Consider the following 26259-nt stretch of genomic DNA (forward strand, 5'->3'; position numbering starts at 1 on the left):
GCAAATGTGCTCAGAATTTGTAAGAGACCCAAGAGCAAACACCATTAGCAAAAGCACACTAAACCTTTTATTTCGTCAGCATTTCTTGTCCTCCTATTAATCTTCCATTATAGGTGATAAATAGGATATCTAACCATCCAAAGAGTTACAAACAATTTCTGCCTCAGATGCACTGTCACTGCAACTCAAGATATGTGTCACACAAGATTTACTGCACTGAACACAGTTCAAAGAATGAGGGACTGCCTCTTAAAAATAGGATTTAGATTTCCTCCCATTCACCCAATCAAAGCCAAAGCTTTAAGTAACTAAACTCCCTACAGAACAGATACAAGCTTTAAGTATTTTATAACAGGACCCTTAAAACCAAGGGTCTCCTCTCATCCAGACTTCCCAGCAGGAAGTGGTACCATTTCAGCTATTTGCATTAAAAATAGTAGTAGGTTTTGAGAGAAAGAAGCAGAAACCAGGACTCAGTTCTCCCCCAGTTAAGCGACCCTAACCACAACAAAGACATGCATGTCTTGTTTCAGCTCTCCTTGCATCCCCCTGAATCATGGAGAGCTTCCAAAAGAGACTGCACAACCAGATGGCTAAAGAGGTGACAGATGGGGCTTTGAACCATCAGGCGGAGGATAGAATTAACCAGGATTTCATACCACTTCGAAGACTGATGAACCACTAGACCATCCTACCGAGGAGGAGATTCCTCAAAAAGGAGGAGATTCCTATTGGAAAGTCACCTTGCAAAAAGACGACTTTGAAAAGGAAGCAAGCAGCAGTCACAGCTCCGTAAAAGGAAGGGGTGAGGAGCCAACGCGCAGGACAAGACTCAGAGATTTGGCTCCTAATAAAGGAATGCATCATCGTGAGATCGCAAGGAAGGCACTAACATCTGAGGGAGAAACAGGTTAAAAACCCTCTTCAGCCAAACACTACAGTCTGGCAGTTCAGCAGTGAACCAGCATTTGGTGATTTTTAGAGGGTACTGGAGGTATTTCAAGACTACATATTTTGTGCTACAGTTTAAATTATTTACTGGATCCAACTTCGTGGTTTCAGTATAAATATTTAAAATGAGTGTTAAATTTCAATGGCAGTATTTGAGCCTATATATTTTCTGTTCACCTTTCTCTTTTTCCTCAATTCCATGAGGACTTGTTTCCTCCCATGAGGCTTTCTGTCTGTTGATGTTGTGAACACTCTGCTACATGAATATTTCAGGATGTAAGTATTTTCATGCAAGGTACTACTTTTGCAGGTCCTGCTGAATAATATTATGAAAAAAAGCCCTATTACAACACTTGGTTTCACAGAGAGAAACTACATAATTACATTGCCTCTTGTCAAGTGCAACGTACACTATTTCTTCCTATCTTTGACTGTGTTAACACCTAGAAATACCCATATTGGTCTTTTCCTAAGTTTATAATGGCCTTTTAATTAATACACTGGCTTTTTACAGCTGATTTCAAAAAAATTATACTTGAATTACTTGATCTACTTGATATATTTAATCTACTTGAAATAGATTCTGCAGATTTCGTGAATCAAATTCATCCTCTCCCTTACTACTTCTCCCCATTCCTACCAGTCTTCTGGCATGCCCTGCTCTTCTATTTACTCCTCAAATGAGGGTCTGCCATTACCTAACTGCATACAAAGTCATTCATGGAGTTCAACAAAATCAAAATTCTACGTCTAATATGCATTTTTTCCATAGTGAGAAAGTCCGTCTTATTTGAGCGTTTGTGGTGTCTTTCAGCTAATTACAGTTCAGTGTTATTGCTGAAATGACTGCATCAGTGCTACAAAAAAATTTCACGCCAAAAGCATGAGTAGTCAAACCAAATATATCTTTCATTTCTCCCAGCATAAATAATAAAAATGCCACAACATTAATTCAGAGTCAATACACAAAGCACTTAAGGTACACTAGCGATAATATCAACGAACTGATCTTCTTTCCTTAGTAATTCCCACGTGAAAATCCATGGGACTAAATCCTCGCAAATCGACTCACTTTATCGTGTCCCACACTTTTCTTTTTCCCTGCAGGGAGATTACCTTCATGCAGACCAAAGAAAGCTGTTTCTGAGGTTGCGCCTCAAGCCACATGGCAAATTCCACAAAAAAGTACATACGAAGAAAATCTCAGACACAGGGCAACTTTGGAAAAGGGGGATCCCACTATATGATTTAGAAAGCCTATCCTGTGAATCGTAATTAAAAAATAAATCAGGTGCCCAAACAACTCAGCACGGTCAGAATTTATGTAATTGTCTGTAATCCCAAAATCAGAAACCTTGCCTTCTAATGGACTCCAGAAGAAAGGAGTATGTTCAGGGAAGAGATTGTAAAGATCATCATTGGTGTCATGTCATTGTTTCATCAGTTTAGAAGTAGAGAGACAGTGACACTAGAAGGGGAAATGTTGCACTTGACGTGACCAAGAGACCCACATTAGACTAGCTGAAGTATATATTGCACCATGGTACTATACTTATCTGACTCATGGGCTTATGCTAGAATTGGGTGCGTCCTGTCACACTCCCGCTCATGCAGCTAAATGCGCATTGAGGAAACTGCTTACAGCTGTGTGTGCATATGAATGTGTTCCACTGCCAGTAATTCATGAGGAAGTAAAGGGAAAAAAATTGCCTACCCAAACACTTAAAGACAAAATAACTGGCACCAGGATATGTTTAAGATTCCTGTTCCTTTGCTATTTCCACACAATCCTATCTAGTTGAGAGCCATTCCTCTCAGCCAGTTGCGTTACATCAGGTAGAAGACATGAGTACCTAGGATGAAAAGCATAAAGAAACACCTCAAGACAACAAGTTTTCCACATCACAACCAGCTATGTTAATTCCAGTCTTAGAATAAACATCACAAATCCCCTCCTTTTTCTATTATGCAGAAAAATGGTTACTGTGTATGTGCACATCTGTGTTGAAATGTAATTCTTTTTTTGTTTCAGATGCAAAACTGTGAGTCTGAAGAAAAACATGCCACAGATCATGAGTCAATTAAGTGATGGGCCTGTCCTAAAAAACAGAAACTACAGTCTGCACTGAATTAGTAGTAAAAACTTAGTCTTCCTTTTTCTTCAGCTTACCAGCTATGAAAATTTAACAGGCTTTTGATTCTGAAATGTTTTTCCTAGATGTATTATCACCACTATGATACACCTAGTAACGACAACAACAACAAAAAAAGCCATCACCCCTGACATGAAGAAAAATGCAGTTATGACTCTCTTGACAAATTTTGCACAACAGGCCAAGTAATCAACTGTGTTGAGTTTAACTCTGGTTGTTCAAAGAGCATCTCCACTGATAGTAAGCCTAGGGACACATACCTATCAAAAGTTTTTAACCTTCCTCTACTATAATAATGAATCACAGAATCCCAGGTTGGAAGGGACCTCAGGGATCATCTAGTCCAACCTTTCTAGGAGGAGCACAGTCTAGACAAGATGGCCCAGCCCCCTGTCCAGACGACTCTTGAAAGTGTCCAATGTGGCTGAGTCAACCCCTTCCCTGGGGAGATTATTCCAATGGGTGACTGTCCTCACTGGGAAAAATTTCCCTCTGGTGTCCAACTGGAATCTCCCCAAGAGCAACTTGTGTCCATTCCCCCTCGTCCTCTCCATGTGACCCCGTGTAAAAAGGGAGTCTCCTTTTTCAGCTAAACAAGAGTTTAGCTGAAAAGTTTGCACGCACATCCAAAAGGTCCATCCTTGAACCAAGCTACAAGTCCTACAAAAATGCCTGAATAATTAGAACAAAATTGAATGGGTCAAGAACACAGATAAAAGACTGGAGTCCACTTTCCATCTGAAAACAAAGTCTAAGTCTGGGGACTTAGGCAACAGTTAGGATTAATCTACATGAGACAATTACAAAACATTAATTTCTCTTTTTTCTAAACAAGGCATAGTTAAGCCCATATAAAGACCCATACTGAAATAATTCACTTCAGGTTTTAGGTAGCTCGTATTCAGTTAATAATTCTTAAATGGCCCTATTATATACGTACTGTGCCTACTACACTGGGCCTTTAATACATGCAGGCTTGGTAGATCAGAAATTTAAGACAACTCTGAAGTTGTGCACATCTCTGTATCATACCATGTAGACATACTTCAAGTGCTTCAAAAATGTGTAACAGAGTTACCACTCCTGCTGTTTCTTTGCATTTCTGTACGGTGAGGAGATCCCAAGCCAGTGGTGTGCTCCTGATGTACAAACACAACTGGACATTACTCTGAAGAAACTTAAATTATCATGATAGACAATGGTTGGACAACCGAAATGTCCACTCGTGCTTGGTAAGCGTAACAAGGAGTGCATAGCACTAGCTGTATTATCAATGGCTTCTAACTCCTGCTGCGAAAAAGCACAATGCCTGCATGTCACCTTTTTTCTTTTTAAAACTAGGACCTCTGCAGGGCGTTATGAGGTTGAAGTATGCTGTGAAACTGCATGATGTGGCACTGTGAACTTCCTCATTCTGACTGTGTTTATATTTTCATGCAAATTTCTTCCCAGCAAAGAAAAGTGAGAAGTTTTGGGTTACCATATCAAAGAAACTAAGCCTGATCCTCATTTACACTTTGTAGCTGAGAGTCAATGCTGGCTCACAAGTTTGGGGGTAGGGAAAAAAAACCAAAACAAAAAAAATCCACTTGTTTCAGTTCTGTTAAACTTACGGGATGGTGCATTTTCATCTACCACTAAATTAAGTCAGTCAGTTCCACCCAGCTGTTTCTTCCAAGTTTCGACTTTAGCTCAGAGGTGGCCAGCTTGCTCTCATTTCCAGGGGAAGATGCTCACCTTCTGATTGCGTCCTCTGCAGCAAGTGTATCAGACTGTCAGAAGCCTGAACTTCTGAACCAGAGAGAGCTATTGGTGTTGCTTTTTCTTTCCCAAAGCTTACTTTAACACTTGTTCTGCCCAATCATCCTTTGTATCTTTCCAATCCTCGTGAAGGCTACCTGACAGCCCCTACACGTTCACAGTGTAGAGGTGTTCAGCTGTGCAAAGTTCCATACAACTCGTGTCTGACTGGAGAGGGCGTTTTGCAAGCACCATCCATCAGATTGCTGTGATAATGGCAGCTCTAGAGGACACCGAATCAATACCATAAATTTATTTCATATAATCCAATGAAAAATAACAAAGAGGGACCAAAGCTGGACTTGAACTGATCACCTAAGGAGGAAAAACTCCATATCCCATTGTATTGAGCTATCTGGCACTCTGCCTCATTCTCTGCCTCTGGCTGGAGATCTGAAATACAGTAATACTCTGTCAGAGGACACAGTGTGTCCGTCTTCATGAAGAATAACGGAGCAAAATAAAACATTTGGTTCCCTTGTAGGATTACTGTTTTTAAATAAGAGAAGTATGTGTTCAGATCGAGATACACTAACTTCTGCATAGCAAAGGGGTTTTTTTTGTTATTTCTTATGGCCTGCCTAGTAGTTTATTACTGAGAAACAGTGACAGAAAGCAGTCAAGAGAAGGACACTCAGCCCACTGTGGTGAAAAATTCCTCTTAAGAACGTTAAATCTTTCTTATTAGGGACTAACCTGCATACTTCTAAATCATCAGACCAGTCATCATACAACACTGGAGGCTTCTGAACAGCATCAGTCACACAGGGCTCTGCCCCAGCAGGTGCTCCATTATCTGGGACTGCCAGGGCATCACTGCCAGAGCCTGCCTCTGCAAAGCAGTCCTTCGAATCTGTATTGTGCCTAAGGGAAGACACAGACTGCCGACCTCTGCAGTAGCTTTTCCCTTTGCTTTTCCCACATTTTCTTGAGGGAATCCTTGTTTCCTGAGATGACGCTGAAGACTCTGATTCCTTAAGCCTTGGAACCCTTCTTCGGCGGTGATTTAAAGTAGGATTCTCAGGGTCAGACACCTCTTGCTTCTTTTTCCCCATTGTCCCCAAGACGGCAAGTTCAACAGCATTAGTGTTTGAGGACCCATCCTGGTTACTGCATGATCTATGGTTCCTTCTCCCCCTCCTGGGCATTCTGGCCTTTTCTCTCGCTCTCCTCCTAGCCTGAGCCCACTGACTCTCATCTGAAGATGATGATGAATCAGATGCATTCCAGCTGGATCTCGGAGGCTCAGGATGCAATTTACAGTTTTTCCCCTTTCCTTGCTTTTCTGTATGCTCACCATTGTCTCCAGTCTCTCTTTTCCGCCTAAACCTTCGTTTTACTTGTTTCTTACCAGACTCCCTATTAGAAGGGGTCAGCACCATGACAGGGGTTGCACGTTCAAGCTCATCTTCTGACAAATCATGCAAGGTAGATCTAGACAAAGCAGTAAGCAAAGGAAAGGGATGGAAATGGTAAGGGTGGGTGGAAGGAGAGAAATCACAAAAAAAAAGGATGAAAATGAGAACATGAATTTTAATAGAAAAACATGAGACTGAAAAGCAAAACCAGGATCAAATTGAAGAGACATCAAAAGAAAACTAAAGTCTATGTAAACTATGAATAGTGTTAAGCAGAAGCAAGAGCTACATATTATTTAATAAAAACAACTAACAAGCATCAACAAGATTAGAGTATATTTCTCTCTGCACATACCTACAAATGTCCTGAGTGGAAGGGCAGACAGACAACCGTGACTGACTCCTGGGAGCTGTTCCTGTTGTAGGACTGCTTGCCTGTTGAAATAAGTTAGACAGTTTGGAGTCTTTATCCATGAAATACATTGCAGATATTTTACTGCTTTGCCACATGATTACAAAATTAAAGTAACTGCTGCTGCTGTTCATAGCGCACTGTTGAATACATGCAAGCTCACAAAATACAGGAAGCCTGACCAAAAGCAAAACCTATTTGTGGAACTAAATTTGTCTGAAGTACTTCGGCTCTCATTCGCTCATAACTACTTTTTGTCACTGTTTGAGGAAGCAGCTTTCAACATTTGAATTTTCATTTTGGTTTTGATCTACTGTTAATATCTGATGGCAAAGGATGTTGTTTTTATTTCATGCAACCAAACAACCACGATGACTGCGTTCAAAATGGAGTGAAGTGCATTTACATTATACTGAGTGATGATGAGCACAAAGCTAACCTATGTTGAGTGGACTGACAGAACAGACAGTAAATTAAAGTATGTTTTAAAGGTTTCAAGGCAATCAGATCTTCTAGAAGAGCTGAAAAATGTTAAGCTGATAAGCCTGAGAAGACCAAAGTGGAGGCTGCATCTCTACAGAGCTGATCACATTCTCAAACAGCTGGAGAGACATAAAACATGTTTAGTATGTGACATTTCGCTCATACAGTTGTTGCTACGAATTGCAGACTTGCTGAATACGTCCGCTGAAAACATATTTTGATGGTGTTAACAGCAAACCATTCAATCTGCCTCACAGTCTACTGGAAGCATAGCTGTTTGGAATCCAAATTTAAATCCGAGGCTTTGTGATTCTTCAGGATCATTCATGAAGTACAGTATTGTGAGAAGAGGGTTTAATACAAACCATTCTTAAGGTTGTGAGCTTCTTTTAGCTGATAAGACCATTAGCTTTTAGTGTGCAACCCTATCCCATTGTAAGCACTGCTACCAAATTGAGACAAAATACTACAAGCCTAAGAGTTCCACAAGATCACACACCAAATGCAAAGGAAGAATGACTATTAAGCAAGAGTACAAAGTACCAATAATACAAAAATGTAAAGGCTGTCATCCCAAGCTTTTGTACCAGCAAATCAAATTCAGTCACATGTAGAGTCCATAATTAAAATTATTTCTAGTTCACCTTTCACAGACATTTTTGTGGTGTCAGTTTGAAAATTAATAGCACAAGCAAAAGTAAATAAATACAGCAAGTACCTACTGACACTTAATTTTTATCCAAGGTTCTTAATATCCATTATATTTCATGCATAGATCTTTTGGAAACATCAGTCACCACTATGTGCATTTTTGCTTTTAATGGGACACCAGCTGAGACTTAAGAATGGTGCTTTTGCACAAGAATAATCTTCTAGCCTTTGGAATTCAAGCAACCCTTTTTACTTCCTGATGGGTTAATATCACACCACCAAAAATATTACTAATTCTTTACTACTAGTTCTTTAATACTAAACTAGAAATGAGACTCAGAGGTATGAAAACTAACCCAACATGAGAAATTAAATTGATAAAGCATTTGGACACAATCCTTGTGTTCAAACGGTTTTTCAATGCCCAAGTCCACCAGGCAGGAGAGGAACATTAGTGTGTCTACATGGAGTCTAATGCTGGAAAAAAGGACAAATATCAGTCAGAGAAATTGGTTGTATTTCACATTTCTTCTTTCTATTAAAGCAACATTTCAATTACACATACCGTGAAGGAATATGAATTGTTCTTACATGCACATAAGAAACAGATGGTATATGTATGGTTGGGCACGTAATCTTTTTCCACCTCTGCCTCTGTGATTAGTTTTAAGTGATTAGGCGTACCTTAAGCCATTTGCGCAGCCACTTAATGAGGAAAGATGCAGACATCAGCGACAGAGCCACGTTGTTGGGCTACAGCTGCTGCTATGTGAAAAAAAGTCCCTCCAGACTAAGCCCCAGATGAAGGACTGCTGACGAAATCCAGCCCTAGAGTCGAGTGTGGACTCCTGAATTCATCCCCTGTGACTAGCTCCTGTTTCTTTTTTCCCCTCGCAGCTGCAGGACTGTGCCAATGCTTCTTTCAGGATCTGTGTCCGATAGAGGTTTGGCTTGATGTTAAGCCGTGGTCAGGTCGTCCCCGTGCCACAAAGGCAAGATTTATGTCACCTTGCCACATGCAAGGAGAATGGCCAAGCTGGCCCAGTAACTGTACAGTAGGTCTGCACAAGTTCAAGAAACCTTCAGCAGCTATTAAAGCAGGAAGTCAGCTAGACAGTTCTTGAGAGGGCTGGAATCAAGCCAACAACTAAAATTCCTTGAAAAGCTTTTATACTTATTATTTGGGACCGGAGACAGGTGGAAATCTAATTATTTTAAGATAAAAATTAAATTACCGGTTTGATTGCTTAACTCTTACATTACACTCTCAGCTGTAAGGAGGTCTGGACTGTTTCATCCCCGCTCAGTCAAATTTACCTTCTAGTTCCCCTGCACTGGCATAATGATGTTATGTTTAGTCACACATATGTAACTCAGGGGAAGGTTTATTTTCTTCTAAAATAATTTACATCAAATTCTTAAAAAACCAAAACACTTTTTACTTGTTTGTGCAATCCCTATTGGAGCAAACCTGACATCTGGGCAGGCAAAAAGCCTATGTACCAATTAAGTCCACAGGAACAAAGCAAGAAAACTCCAACATGCTGAGTTATGCCCAAGATAATTTAGATTCTTATCTGTAAGCAAATTTCATTCAACAGGCTTCTACAACTTTTAAATACAATTTTTTATTTTTATCTACTTTAAAATAGCTTTTGATGGTAAAATGAAATGATGGGGTGATTTCTAAAACCAAGAAAGTTAGTATTTCTGATATTCATTATCTGATGTTTACTCATGGACCTCACGGGTATTGGAGGGCCTTATTTTGCAAATAATTTCAGTTTTATCTCTGTAAATTCAATAGGAGTGGAAAGACCTGTTAATGCCGGGTCTGTCCCTGCTACCACATGTCATATGAATATAATAATTCACAGCTATTCAAGCTGTTTTTAAAAACTTCCAAATTTCAACTCATCTGGAAACCTATTCCAAACCTTTACCCCCAAATCCCTTTGCTTTTTCACCCTACCCATATTCTGACAGCATAAACTGCATCTGCTTTCTGCAGCCAGCACTGCCTTTGGGCTTACCTCATTTCTTTTAGCAATATTCCCTTTTAGCCATCTCCTCTACAAGCCATATGTCCCAAACTAATTTTAAAAAAAAAAAAAAAAAAAAAATGTACATTCTCTTAAGTCCAGCCTCACAGTGAAGATATCTAAAGCAGCATTTAGTCAGTTGGTTTATTTACAGAGCACAGCATACAGCCAAATGAAAGTTCCAAGTTAGATCCTAGAAGGGATGTAGTTGTATCAGTACCGCGTTTTACTTCCTCTGAGCGGCAGAGCATGCTGATGAGCTCAGCCGAGCACTGCCCTGCACAAGTTCCACGTTCGTTCAGTCCCTGCTGCCTTGGGGTGTCTGCAGTACTGTGCTGCCACAAGACACAGCATTGAGCAAGTCCACCATCTCTGCTCATAGCATAAGCTTTAATCGTCTTTACTGCCGGTTTTAGCAACAAAATACAAAAATCTTTTAAGTTCCATCAAGTTTATTTTAAAGGCGTATCTGACAAAACGAAACATGAGCATTTGAATATATTCTCCACACATCATACCAGTCCAGCTTTTATGGGAACGTATATGCAACAGATGTTGGAAACAGTCTCAGGCACACAGATCCTATTGCTATAATTGCTATATGGCCATTTAGCACACTGAATATTTTGAGATACTGTACTTATTGAATAGAGGGATCAGATTGATGCTGTGGATTTCCATTTGGCAGGGAGAGTAACAATTTTTTAAAAAATAGTATTACTTGAGCAAATGTCTACTTCAGACAGCTATATTGTACAGCTCATTGGAAGGGGAAAACTAAACAAGCAATGTGGTAATTTTATCACAGCAAATTATATCAGCAGCATAATTAAACATGGTAATTCAAAATAAAGTTGCCTGACAATTCATTTATCAGCAAGGCAGCTCATTTCTCTATGCCATCAGCACAAGGAAGATGTCTGAGGGATAATGCCAGCTCCAGCTGATTAGGTTTGGCCCTTTAGAAACATTGTTGGTAGAGAGAGATTCTCAGTCACCACCGTCTGCTGTCTTGGCCAGTTTAGATGAACTCACTTGTCAAGGACATGCAATTCAATTAACAGATATGACAGGGCACTTACCTATAATTATTTTTGAAACGTTCAACAGGATTTGGTAGTATGCTTTTCAAACAGAATACTGGTAAATATCAAGTTTTCAGGACAAGTGATATGATGATAATTTGTCTGACACAAGGGGACTTTAATGTCGCACAGACGTGCCTGTGCTAAACAACTGCAGCAAAGACAGAAATGGGGGACAGAATAAAGTTTAACTGATGAAAACAATATGAATTTCAAATTAAGATTGCCTTTACTTTGGTTGTTCTGGATCTGACTGAATTTTCCAGATAGTAACAAAAAATGAGAGTCCTCACTGACCATTTATCGCTTAACACTGCATGCTGAAACTAGAACATGAGTCAAGGTTTGCTCTTCTTCAAAAGAGAGAAGGGCATTACTTTGACCTAAGAGAAAAGCTGAGTAAAAACATGTTCCACAAGTGGCAAGCATTCATATTTGAATGGAGTTAAGCTTTAAAATAACAAACCAGATGTAATGGACGGCTGCTATGGAATGACCTCACAGATACCACCAGAAAGGCTAATGAATCCTCTAATGCCTCTGTTTTTCAATAAGGCAGGCATTTCCAAAAGCTGTTAAGCTTACAACACTACTTAAGTAGAAAGTCACAGAAAATTGAGGGAAGGTAGGGCAGACAGGAAATATGACTAATGCTTTTATTCTCATACTAAGTATGCTTTATAGCAGTGATGCATCACAGAATCCTCCAGATCCCACTAGCCAATATAGTTAAAGAGCTGAAACTCTATCCTGTTAAAATAATGGCACACCAAGGAACGGATACCTTAGAACATCATGGCAGCTTGCATGGCAATAAGCTCAGCAGGAGATCCAGTCTGTGTATTTTCATCTGAAAATTTCTGCTTTGTAAGCAATGCAACTTTTATAGAAAACATCTGGCTTTATAAACTTTTATTTGGATAATTCCTCAGGTCTAAAAAGATCAAAAACACGGTGGAAATGACCCAAGCCAGGTGTATCTTACAAAGCGTGTCCTGATGGTAACTGAAACCTATGTATGTGGGTTTGAGGGGGGGGGGGGGGGGTTTCCTGGTTTTGTGCATTTGTGTTTTCTTTTTCTTTTCTTTTTTTGGTCCTTTATGATGGAGTTCCTGCTTCATACTCAAAGTTATAGTCTGACTGATGGCTTTACAGCAACTGTTAAATTAATTGGTAACTCAATTTGTTACATTTTCTTTCAGATTTTTTTTTTGTAAATTATTCCTTGCACATTTCTTCCCCAACCCTCCTCTTTCTCTCCTGTCCTCCTTGTCCTCCTTCCCCCTGCCTCTGAAGAGAAGGAATAAAGGGAAAAGTAACACAGAAGGAAGAAGAGGAAACATCCTTACGATTCTGCCGAACAATACCATTCAGCACCTTTGAAAGTCAGTATGATCCTGTTACAAAATGGTTTGAAATCTCGATCACTAAAACAGTTTTATTTTCTATCAAAGTAAAATCAAAATTGCAAGTGGCAAATCTATCCTACTGTTTCAAAAAATGAAACAAACGAAAGCAATCACAACTTTGCCTTGTAGATTCAATAAACTTTAAAATTTCTTTTCTCCTGTCTTACCAATCTATGTTAACCATTATGTTAAAGGTAGAGGTTCTACTAAAAATCCACTTTTTCTATAGGTGTAGAAGCACCGCTACCTAAGCTTTGAATTATCAGATGGATTAGTTCGCAAAAGTCTTTGTACTGCAGCAATGCAATATTTTTGATTCACGATTCACTTCAAGGATGCCTCTTTCTAGTCATTATCACTGTCTTCATAAAAGCTTTTTGCATTTCTTAGAAAAAAAATACACAGATGTAGGCAATTGAAACAACGGATGTGCTGGTCTTTACACAAAAGGTGTAGAGCCCTGAGACCAGCAGCTTTCGACTGTCTGGAAGGAGCTAAATGCAAATTTAGCCTGTAGGAAAGGAGAAGCACAAAACATGCATCTTCTTTGTTACTAGATTTTGTAGTATTTTGGTTCTAAAAAGGTAGTCAGTAGCAGTATTCAGAGAACATCATTTAGACTTTCTTTTCCAAAGAGGGCATCTGTTTCCACATATCCCTCTATCTGCATGACTTAAAGCCTCAGAACACTTTTATATTCTAAACAGCTTTCAATCATATGCCATTCCTGCCATTCTCGAACAAGTACATATGTATGTGAGTGCGCACACTCACCCTATTCTTCATTTGGTCTGATGGGCTATGAAGGACACACATTAGATAAATTCCTATCTGTGAGGATATCATCATATTTGAACAACTCTACCCTGGTGTGTATTTGATATCTATTTATTCCAGCCCTAAGGAAGAGAGAAACCTAACTGTGCCAGAGCAAGAGAGCTATAGAAAGAATACTGATTTCCAGGAGTATATATATGGAGAAGGTATGTTACAGATCATAATTCTTGTTGAAATGTAAGTAATAGCCATATGTCATCACGTGCATACCGTGTTTACTGAAAATAAATCAAAGCTACTTGCATATCATAGGACAGGACTGAAATCAGTGATAATACAATGTCTTTACAGAAGTGGAAATTATATATAGGTCTTACACAAAAGTAAGCTTGCATGAACACAAAGTTTGTGGTACTTAACACAATTCAAATATATATGTAATTTTGTTAGGCTGTGCGGATGTGGCACACTCAGATATACTCAGAATATGCTGTTGGCAGGAACCGCAATTTAATAAAACAGAATCTGTATAACTGTGTTATTACTGTATACATACAGTTGTATTTTTGTATGTATTCCCTCTCATTAGAACATGAGTTTAAAACAGGTCAAGTGCATCCAATAATAAATTAAAAATTTATTATTTTCGACCAGTTGTCCCCTGGAACTGAGATGTATTGAATGCAATTTTATTCAGAAGTTCACATTTCAGGCATAATTAGGTAAATTCTGCGGTCAGGTGTTTTGTTAAGATATTGTAAATAAAGAATAAATTGTATGGACAAGCCACTAAATATTCTTTAGGCAAAGAAATCAAAAACACCTAAAAGGAAAAAAAAAAAGAACATCAATAGTTATTATGCCACTGTATCTAGTTCTAGTTTTTTGCCTTTCTCTGCTTTATGTTTTTATGAACAAAATACTTTTCACTAACTTGTTTACTTTGTGTTGTTTTTTACTGTAACATAATCGTAATGAGAGTTAAGTGCCAGGTTAGTCTTCACCTTTAATATTAATGACTCTGTTCATGAGCAAGGAGAATCATTTAGATGACTAATGTAACATTTACGCTCATATTTTAATGCCAGTTTTGTAGACATTACATTGTTCACTCTAACAGCACTTTTGAAGGCTGACATTTTACACATTACAAGAGCAAGGATTTGTTTTTTTTTCTTAATTTATTTTCTGTTTTTGAAAGTTCTAAGTTTTCTCTCAGCTGCTCATTACAGCAATCTAGAAGCTACGGTTGGAAAGGATGGAACTACATGGTTCTTTGGAAAAAAAAAAAAACAAACAAACCACCAGTTTGGAAGAGAAATGTCATTTAGTGTGAAACTGGCCAAGGATAGCAAGAATAACAAGTGTGGATCAACTTGTAGCAGTGCAGCCCCCTGTAGGAAAATGTAAGGGGTCACACAACCGAGTCAGTCATGCAACAGCTATCTTGGAGATGCTGCAATCCTCTCTTGGGCTATCAAAGTCCATGATATGAACTTCTTTAAAAAGAACATTTAAGTTCCATTATGCTTTTTCCAGCACAAAACATATCATTTGTGCTTACAATAGTTCAGACAGAAGATATTATGCATTCTCTGTTGGTATCACTACCAAAGACATGGCAGTTTGTTTACCCATTAAAAAAAAATGCAGTGTGTGTAATAGTGAGTTCTGCTTCAAGTTGTGTAAATCACCCAATCTGTAATACAGGACTCTTCATACATTCACCTCGTACCGACAGATGATGAAAAATTAAGGAATATCAAAACCTGTGTGAAAGAACATTCAATTTTAATGGAAGAGATGAAATGGAAATTTATAATTCAAAATTATAAAACATTATATTACATATTACATAAATTGATACTCAGTTTGTGAAATATATGTCAAAATCACAAACTGAGTAGCTCAAATCAACAATCAATAAATTGGCAACAAAAAATTTTTCATCTAAAACTTTAGTGGGCACTATTTTGACGTGCTGGTGCCTTTTGGTTTGCATTCGCATCTTCCTGAGAGGAGCCCGACCTGATATAAGAAATCAATGTAGAAATTGCATGACCATATAGTAAAATCAATTCTTTCCTTCTTTCCTTTCTCTGTTGTTTTTCATATTCTAAAGTAGACAAGTGAATATTATCATCACACTGAATATTCCAAAATGATCACCTCACTTCTTCCTGATGTAACTCAATGGAGTTTTTAGATGGATGCTTCAGAGACTTGTAAATAAGAAGTGTTCTAACACCTGCTACAGGCTTTTGAGAAGCAACTGAGCCAAAAGTAAAATCAGGCAATTTGCCCCAAGCCTGAGTTTCTCTGCACTGACAAAAAAGCCCAAAGTTCCCATCAGAGAATTTCAAATCTTAGTGCTGAGAAAGCATCCTTCTCTAAGGAGCTCTTGAATCATAATTAACATGCAGAAAGATAATTACAATGTGTTAGAAACATTTCTTCCAGAAAGCCTTTTAGCATAACCAGGCAGCCTCAGGAATACATACAAGCATAGCCTCTCTGGACTGTTATTCAAACACAAGATTTGTTCCACTGGTTAACCACTCAGAAAGAAACGAATCCACCAGATCCTTCTCAGACTAGCGGTCCTCTTAAATTATACACATATTTAGGAAGACATTACATTAAAAGTTTACTGAAAAAGCCTACAGTGCACAGAATGAAGCAGTGGGAAATAGCTAATGAACAAGGTCAAATTTTTAATTTACTTAGATTTTAAATACAACCAGATAAGATAATTGTAATTCTAAAATAATGAACAAGACTATCTTTTACAAAGAGTAATAAAGTTGCCTCTACTACTACCAGCACCATGGGAAATGAGTGGCAGACAGTGTAGTCTAAGGGTTAAAAAAACCCCAGAAATAGCAAGACTGGTTCATAAGTTACATTTCCAATATTTCTACGTTTTTATTTATATATATTACAGTAGATAGGTTTTGAAAGCCATAGTTAGTAACCAGGACTCTACTTTGTCTCTATGAGATAATACAAAATACAGATCAGTCCCAAATATAATCTGTTACTCACAGCACTAGCAGGGCAGAAGGCAAGAAGACCTGTTTATTGATTTATTGATTCTACAGGAAAAATCTAGGTTATTACCAGAAGCACAGCAGAAGTCAGACACTGATACATTTTCCTAATTGTCTCTGCTTGGAAAATCAACCGAAGCAGTTGCTCTTGGAATCCCAGGGCAGTTTTATTGATGTATAGGGCTGAAGCAAATGAAAGAATGTCCCAAGTGGTTATTCACTGAAGACAGCCACAGCTGACTGTCAGTCAGGAGTACCAGGAAAAATGCAGACAGATTTGGGCAAAGTACAGAAGATTGAGAGTACAGAATGATGCCAGATTACTTTCAAAAACCTGCAATTAACTCAGTGGTTACCCCACAAATGGGATATTTAAGGTCACAGTAATGAGCTGGAAAAGAACACAGAGATGGATCAGCATATCAGTTTGAGCAAATGCTCCCTCTCAATCCTACCCGCTGAGCAAAATGGTGCTGGCATGGCATGGGAGTGCCAAGGGCAGGAGGGGTAAAGCACAGGGTCTTATGGGGACAAGGGGAAGCAGGAGCTGTAGTCCTACTACACTGCTTGTATACTCCTGCCCACAAATAAAATAGGAATTGATTCAGCGCTGAGTCAGGTTAATAGAATGAAAGTGCAGGATTTTGCCTTACTCCTGCTGTATTGATAAAATACTCCATTATACACATCAGGAAAAAAATTTTACTTTAACAGTTAGAGCTACATAATTTTATAGTTACATGAAAATAATTTGTAAATATTCCAGTTGGCTTAGTTTTAGAATAGGACATATACAGAAACATATTGGCCAGCCACTGTTTTTACTTAGTAACATGCATTACAATAGACTTAACAAATTTCATACTAAAATCATATCTAAATATTTTAAGTTGTGTCCTTTCATTTGCCTAAAATAGTTTATTACTGACATTCTTAACAGAAACTTACATGCAAGGTAAGAAAAGTCTCTTGAACTTGCTGACGTTCTACTCTCTCAATGGACAGCAAAAGTGGATGGTAAAATTGAAGTGTTGATTTCCGCCCCCCGCCCCTCTAGGGAATGTTTGATTTTTAAAATCTATAGTTTGAATAGGTGTATACCAGCTAGTATCTGGTAAATAACAAACAAACCAAAGCCGTTCCTTCTCATTATGTCTAGGTAAGACACATTCAATGTTCAACAGCTTAGTTTAAACTGTAATACCATGTAATTCACAGTTAGTGTACCTAGTATGCAAAACTGCCTAAGCACACATTGCAAGCCTCAGGTGTCCTCTCTGAATAAACAACTTAAGAGCATTATGAAATACGAAACTGTATTTGCAGAATCTTTGCTACATTCCATTTCACAAACAGGGTGCTACAAAATCCAGTGATATCAGGGAGCAACCGAGGGTGGCATGCACAATACAGAGTAACTATTAAAATGGAACTTTGTTTGACCCTTTTTAGCTTATTCATACAGACAAATGAAAGCAGTAAAAGATACAAGACCAAAACAATATGTTTTGATTACTGTAATTTATATTTCTAGATAAAGGCTTCCTAATTTTTCTGTCAATTGAAATTTTTTTTATGTGGACGATATGATACGGCACAGAACCCAACTCTTGCCTTTGGATTATAGTTTACATCCCCTGGAAGCTTCCAATCTTGTTTTAGAGTGCAATATTCGTTACTATTGCTTTGTGCCATGCGATATTAACCTGAAAAGTTAGGTGTTTGCTCTTCTATGTATACCTACATACATTCCCTCCTGTTTTACAAAAAAAGCGTTTTGAAACAGACAATAAACTGGGAACTGGCTTTCCAGTCAAGTGTCTTTCAGCATTTGAAAAGCTTCACTGGCAGGCAGCTTCACATTGAAAAACTGATCCTATGATGAATGATGCTATATATCAGAAACAGATTAAGTGCATGCCTGAAAACTTTGCTTATTAACATACTACTTAAAAAGATGCAAACACCCCTCTCTAGTAAGCACCTATACTGATTTCTGCAGGAATTACTTCAAAATAAATGTTAGTCACTGCCACGTGTCTCACGTCAGTGAATACGTTTATGCTTCGTCAAAGTGTAACCCATGCAATTCACTTAAAAAACCAGAAAAAAGTAATATCAAATCAACACAGATTTACTACAGTTATAAGTACAGACACACACTTTAAACTCTCAGTGAAAATAACACATACAAGTCACTGTGATTAAGCTTTCAAGTATGCAATTATATACTTTTTAAAAATAAGCAACAAGTCAGGAAGAGATTCAGCCATACCCTACAACAGGCTTGATATACTGTACACATTTTTACTTGCATTTTCTTTTTTTTCCTTCTTAAGGTAAAAAAGCAGAACCTAACATATACCTAGTTTCTTCAGCTAAGAAACGGCAATATTTTTTTTAACAGCTTTGAGAAGAAAATGGTTTTACAGTGTGCACCCCACAGACAACAACATTGTGGGAAGGGGGCCTCAGGGTACTGTGCTTGCACTGGATGCAGAATATGTAATCTTCGATACAAACATAAGACATGGCAGATGTTTGGGCTGGGATTCAAACAATTACTGAGTTTTTAGCTTTTACCTCCTGTATATCCTGGCTTTTTGGCACAGATTTTAGCCACATCTGAACCAAAAATACAGAAAAGGGAGGGTTAAAAACAAAGAACTCCAGTACAGCTCACATTTTGCTTCTCCCTACAGTTTACTTTTTCTGTTTCCTAGAAACTATAATGCATCTAGATATCAAGCCCTGGCTGCAGCGAACCATAAATCCGGTAATGATGACACATTCATAGCTTTACACATTACAGCTGTTAGTATTTGGGTAGGAGAGGGGGAGCAAAATCAAGCAGTAACTCTATCTGAAGACAAAGTGTTAATGTAACATTAAGCAGTTGTGGAAAGCAGGTGAAAAAAGTGCAACTGTTATTTACTTATTATTACACATATTACAGTAATAACTAATTGAATATTTATATTTTTAAGATGGATTTTACATGGAAACCATAACGTTAGGCAGTAAAAACTTAAAATCTGATGTTTACAGAGAAAACATCAGAATACGCATTTATGGTTAAGTGGAATAAAGTACAGTATATTTGATAAACTTAGTTTTCTTTAAATTCTAGACAAAGGAAATAGATTTCACATACCTTTGAAATGTTACTTGATCGACTTGTGGAACGCCCTGGGGATTTGTCATTCTGGAAAACAAAATTAAAAGATGAAGAAAGTTGTGTCATTCAAATTCTGCCTAAGAAGAAGTTGTACCCTTTTGGTGACTGTGAGTGCACAGAGTTTCTCTTCCTCTATTTCTCTTCAGTTTGGCTACCGACTGCACAATGGAAGACAGCTCAACAAATAAATAATTGAAATTTTCATGTGAATTACATCAGTAAAACTTGAAAAAAAGTCCTGAAAGAAATTAATGCTAGCACTTAATTACAGTTGATTAAGTTATTTTAAGAACAACATTTTAAGTGAAAGACTAATGTATCATCACGCCTTCTTGTGAAAATTGGTACTTTTGTATGAACAGGAATGTTTCATGACAAGTAATAAAATCCACCTAGTTACACTGGACACACCTCTGCTCAAAAAGTGGAATTTGTCCTTTCAGGAAGATTAAACCAGCACTACGTGACTTTCTGGCCAGACATGTTCTGAGAACAACAAATAGTAAGCAATCATGGATACAGTCCAATTTAACACCTGCCCCACCATCTCCTCTCACCCATATACACACACAAACCAACACCATCGGTTGAAACCCATTAATAAAGCCTACATTGAAAAGCTGCACTTCCAATGCACCATTTTTTTTTTTCCCTTTCTGGCAATTCAAAAGAGGAAGCGAAACAGTGGTTCAATTCAATGGTTCACCATTTGTGCAAGATTGATAAATTACTTACTCAGGGCAGGGGACAGAGGGGAACAGGGGGACAAACCCCAAAGTAGACTTTTCAACTCTGCAGCTTAATTTGCAATGCATCCATCAATGTGACAGGCAGACACATACAGTAATGATTTCATGCATACACATCCATAAAAGGCTTTCAGCTTGACTATGACCCATCTCTCCTCATCCTTTGTTTCTTTTCAGAAAAACAGAGAAGTTGCTGGTTAAAAAAGGTTAAGTTTCCTACTTCATTAATGTACAGGTCCAGGCTAGGAATTAGTATTTCCCCAATGATCTGCAGCACAGAACAATTCTGTAATGGCAAAAATGACAAAAAGTTCCCCAGCCGTAGGCAATTTGTCAGCAAACATTTAGGAAAACACACTTTGCCATTTTTATATCAAAACAGTGGCTTTGATCTCAATCCCAGTAAGCATGCCCAAATGAAAAACACAGTTACGTATTAATTTATTAGTTTCTACAGAAAGTTCCAAACCCATTTGTTGCTTCATAAACCTACTGTACCTCTCTTCCTTCTAGACCACAGGTAGCTTATGTTGTTGTTCCATCCCTCAGCACCATCAGTCTCTTGCACCGCAACTACTAATATACCGCGCTATCTCTCTTTTTGCTTTGTCTTCACTAGCATTAAGTAGCACAATGTACTCCTGCCCTCAGAAAACCAGCATCACTGAACTCCCTGACAATATGTCGTTCTTCATTTTATTCTACCATACTGGCTAATTCTCAGGACTTAACCACCTTCAGGTTTGTGGGTCCCTTTCTCCTTTTTTGGGAAGAATTTTTTTAAAATTGTATAAGTTATGCACTCTGTTACATCTTGTCCTTGAGGTTGGCCCTGCTTTGAACGGGGAAGTGAACCAGATGATTCCTTCTGACCTAAAGTATTCTATGATTCAAACATTACTTCTGTGATATATTATCCAGCATAGCTTTGGTAATAAATTAATAATTGCTTATACTTTCTAGACAACATTAAATATATAGAGTTTTGAATGTCTTCATTTATATCCATTGAAAATATACTTTGGATATGCTGGGCCAACGTTCAGAGAAGCTCTGCTATGACCTCAAAATAATAGAAGTTATGGAACCATGAAATTAATTCCCCTTTTGTGTTTAAAAGTTATGAATGGGGATCATAGCTGAGAAAATCCCTGCTAAAAGCATGCAACCTTTATCCTCCATCACTTGGACTAAAGAAATATTTTGTATTTTCTGACAGTGCAGTGAACTCTGGAACTCTAACTTCTTTTCTTTTAATAATCAGTCATCCGAGATTCATTTTCAAAATCTGTTTCCTGACAACAGCTCTCGAGGCTTTTTACATGATCCATTCTTCACTATGGCACGTATCTCCTTCACTTTAGTTACAACAAGCTCCTGACCCTCTTAACTGAAAACTCCTAGCATTCAAACTGCAAAGTACTAGATCATACGCTAAATGGTCTAAGTTGAGAGAAAGAGTGCTGGCTGTACAGCTTTTTGGAAAAATAAACCGACAAATAAATTTAATAATAATTTCCAATTATTTCATGGTGACTTATCCTGGAGAGCATATAAATAAAACACAAAATGTTGCACTAAACAACAGCACATAAATCAAAGATAGAATTCTCCATTCAAGTACACATTGAACTCGCATGACTGTTCATACAAAGAAAGAACAGAATAGAAAAATTGTGGCAAAAATCTCTTTTGAAAGGTGTCTTTAAAGAATGTCTGTGTGCTTCTATTTTAATGGTTTATCTTTACAAAGTACTCACGTTGTTAAGAATAATTGCTTCCTTTTCTTACTGTAAGTGAAGAGTAATTCTTTATTGAAGAACATCTTTCCTACAAGCTCGCTAAACACTAATAAAAATGGATTTTTTTCTCCATACATTCAATATTAATTTACATTTGAAGGGTTATATCCAAAGAAATATATGTTCAAACATCTATACGTATTTTTGTGCATCAGGGAAATGTTTTCTCATGTCCTTCCAATCAGATTATTTCAAATAAAGTAGCACCTGCCTTTTAGAATTAACACTTCTCAGCAGCAATTGCTTAACATCTATAACTAGGGCTCTTGATCTCCCTGACTGAGTTTTCTAAATTTACACATACAGAGGTCTGGCCCTTGAGCAAGGTAAAAACAAAATATTCAGATATCTCTCTTGCTAAAATTCTCCAAGTGTCTTTTTCTCCAGTCAATGAAACAGCAAAACACTTCCTTCCAAGACTACTCCTGGCCACGATAGGTACAAGCTTTTCACGCTGTACGTTGTATTAGGCAGTCCAAAAAACCCACGCTGGAATGCCTCTCCGTATTTCCAGACATCGTGTACCACCAATCTCTCATCTCTGCTGCCTTGTGTTACATTCTGCAAACACTCATCAGGCATCTCTTCAAACCTCTAATAGCACAGAAACAAGTTTCTGTAACTATTACACTGCAAAAGGGAGAAAAATCAGTCTGTTTGTAAATTTCCTAAGAATTCAGTTTTACCAAGATCATTTACAAGGACATAATTGGAAAGGCAATTCAACCTTCAATATAAATTCTGGGAGGAAGACAAAAGAGACATAAGGCCATGAAATTTCAGATTATAACATATTCATGACACTGCTTTGGGAGGAATATTATATGCACCTGTTCCGCCATATCATCCCAAGAAACCAACTGTGGTTGTAATAAGGAATTAAAAGAATAAAAAATAAAGTAATAGCTAAATCTCTCTTTCTGTGGCAGTAAACCGCCTCCTAATACCTCATTTCAGCACAAGACTGGGTTCTTGAACTGATTTTTTCAGCAACCAGCTAATATTTAAGCCCATTAACCTTTCTGATGCTTAAAGATACAGTTTTCCCAACTTGCAAATGTCACTTACATTGCTAACAAAGAGTACTTTTATTAAAGCAAGAGAATAAACAGGGTAGTAATAACAAATTCCTAAAATACTGGTGAGGATAGTTCAGGCTCTCATTCTAAGGTGGAAAGTGGGAGATTAGTTGGTTGTTTTTTGACTCAAACTAAATTTTTATACACACAGTTAATGATTTCAAGTCTTGCTGGGTAGCAAAGTGCATTTTAAAATAATCTGTTTGCCTGGTTTCTTTTCTTTATCTGACCCTTGCTCTGCCCCTTGCTCTGAGCATCACTCAGGCTGTCCCAGGCAGCTTGCTAACGGATTGCATTAACCTCTCTGAAGAGAGCACAAGAGCATCAAGAACTAATCACAGTATCTCAACTTACAGGAGAACCTTAAGCAACAACTTCTGTCACACACGTACACCCAACCCACCGCCCAAAAAAAGCCCCTTTACACACAATATTTCACCTTTGTTTTCTTTTCTGTGGACTCTAACCTTTGCATCCCAGCGGTGCAACATGCTGCTTCACACAGCTGCACACAGTCCCCAGGCTTAAGAGTTCTACACATGATTGTAACGACAGATTTTCTTCTAGAAGTCACAACATATCACAAAAATAAATGTCTCCTAAATGTAAGCACAACACAAGCCAAACAAAAGTGGTTTTGCCTGCCTAAAGTCCTTTTCCATCTATTACCCCCTCACTGCATCGGCACAGGAGCCTCCTTTCAGCAGCTTTTCACTTCTGGAATTCTGAATAGGAGAAGAAACTGCTTTCACTTTATGGCCTGTAGGCCATAGGGATATGGAGATGATCTCAAGTAGCAATGTCTGCCACTGGAAATCTAAAGAGCAGGAATTAACATTATTAAAATTGATGTGCGGACTCAGTATTTCAATACCTTAACATGAAAATGGAAAGACAAAAACACAAAACAGGCAACGTTTGCTTTAACTGATAAACAAAAACTCCAATGGCCATAATTAACTAAATCATAAACACACTGGGTAATTACTGGGCATCATGCATAATTTTACTGTGGAAGCCAGAATGTTTTCAATACCAAAGAACAGCTGGGTTCAAAGTGCCAACTCACAGAAGAAAAGCCTGCTGGGAATATGATACACTGTGATGCCAATAAAACCCTCAATTAAAATAATAACAAAATAAAAATAATTATAACTATTAATAAAAAATAAATCTCAAAGTACACACAGTATAATATGTATGGTTTATATTATTCATATACACTATATCACATCTATATATATAAATAAAACATCTAAATGGATATAGCATCTATCTATCTATGAATGTATTTATATGTATAGGTATAGTCATCTGCTACTGGGCATGGGCAGAGCCAGGATAACGCTGTCTCCCATGATGCGGCTACTGTTACATTATTCAAGAACTATTTCACAGTTTCTCATGTTGAGGTCTAAATTATTAAAACAAATACAAGTATATACATATTTATTTATGACTGTTTACACCAAGATGATGATGACAATCTTACTACTGACAGAGCGTACAAACTGCCTCTTGGCCAGTTCAGACTTGGACAGGCTTTTCTCTAGGGGAAGGAGGGGCAGGGGGAAATCAGTGGCTGGTGATAGCATCCTAACAACTTTGAGAGTAACTGGCAATTTCTAAACAGCTTTGATGTGGGGCATTTGAGTCCTGGAAGGAACCCAAAGCAGATTTTAGCCCTAAAATAATACTGAGAAAGCAGCTCATAGTGAATTGACACTCATCTTTTATTATTCATTGAATTATTTTCTGTACTGTTACATATTTTATGTAATTTTTTCATACTTTCAAATATTCAACAGTTAGCCATATACCTCCTCCTATAAATGAATCATCTACTAAATCACCAAATATAAAATTGTCAGTTAAGTCTGTATTTGAAAATGTAAGAAAAATTTCTCTCCCTGCTTTGTAAACAAATAACTTGCCTCTCTAATAAATTTCAACTTCACTAAGAAGTTCAACATTCATGTCAAATCACCTATAAGCTCGCTAGGCAAATACCCTGTGGAGAAGGTAAATCTAAACAGACTGAAGGTCTATATTGTAAATCACAGCTGTACAAAACCAGCTGATTATCACAAACAAAGCTTCTGAGGATGCTGAAGCACTTCAAACATGCTATTCTGACTGTCGTCTGTGGAAAAACGCTACATAATCCAGTGTGACACAAAGAAGTTAGTCTTATTACCCTGGAAGTTGCATATTTTCCTTACTTGTATGTGGGTAGAAGGGTACATAGCAACGATCAAGGAACTTCCCTATTAGTGGGCTGTTGGGTAACCTTACACTAGAATAATGCACAGGTGCTTTACATGTCATGTGTCCTGTTACTTATTTTGCAACTAAGACACCTTTGTAGCCAGTTTTGCAGCACTTAAGACACACACAAGCACATGAGGTACTTGCACTGCAATAAGATTTGGAGTTAAACATTTTAGGAAGTTATTTTCTTCTCCACCATTTTTTCCTTTGAACAGAAATCTGCAATGCCACCAACTGCATGGCACAGGCATGTCACCGTGTTACAGCTGCTTCTTGCACTGGCATCTCTAGTGGGACACGTTCCTTTCCTCTCATATCTTATACTATCTTACTCCACATCAGTCTCACTGGACTCTGTGTGGCAGCTTTTTTTTAACGTAAGCGCCTAATAAGCATGATAAATATATCAGAATCTGATCCACCATCCTTTTGAGTTGAAAATGCTAATTACAATTTATTGAGGCTCAGAGCAATTTCCATCACAGGCCAAGATGAGTCAATAGCATGCTTCCTGCTACTACACAAGGGTTTCACAGTGATGCTTCTACCTGCAATTACACGGACAACTTCCACGTTACAACATTCAGTTACCTTTTCTGCATTGCACTGATGTACAAGGTCAAAACTGTTTTAAAAACAGGAATAGATACACCATTACATTTTTTTAAAAAATCCAGCATTGATTCAACCTTGAAGCACAGCACACGTGTGCATAGAATACAGACAGAAAACAGCACATACTAAACACTCACCTGACATAAGTGCAATTCCTTTAATAGCTCACATAAAGAGGCAGATTTTAATTTGTTGTACTACGCGTAGCAGAAGTGAAAATATCCTCGAAATCCTTGCCAAAATGACAAATGAAACAATCATGAAGTTGGAATTAAGTTCAACACAGATCAATGTGTCACATATCTGCCCTTGACTGATGACGAGATAAGAAGCTAGCCAGAAGCTTTTATCGGAAAATTATTTCTGATAATGCCTAATAATAATGAGAATGAGA

At 37.8% G+C, this 26259-nt stretch overlaps 1 protein-coding gene across 2 annotated transcripts in view; it reads right to left on the bottom strand.

The window, feature by feature from the left end:
* MARCHF1 (membrane associated ring-CH-type finger 1) overlaps positions 1–26259 on the bottom strand; it is a 254830-nt gene that overhangs the window by 37624 nt on the left and 190947 nt on the right. Inside the window, exons 4-6 of one of the 2 annotated variants that reach the window (XM_075091062.1) lie at positions 19326–19376; positions 6618–6697; positions 5601–6338 (exon numbers count right to left, since the gene is read on the bottom strand). In XM_075091062.1, coding sequence (XP_074947163.1) covers positions 5601–6338; positions 6618–6697; positions 19326–19376 — 869 coding nt within the window. The remainder of the gene's footprint in view (positions 1–5600; positions 6339–6617; positions 6698–19325; positions 19377–26259) is intronic. The other variant, XM_075091061.1, reaches the window with a different exon arrangement.

This window comes from Phalacrocorax aristotelis, chromosome 4 (genome assembly GCF_949628215.1).
Source record: "Phalacrocorax aristotelis chromosome 4, bGulAri2.1, whole genome shotgun sequence".
Taxonomy (NCBI): Eukaryota; Metazoa; Chordata; class Aves; order Suliformes; family Phalacrocoracidae; genus Phalacrocorax; species Phalacrocorax aristotelis.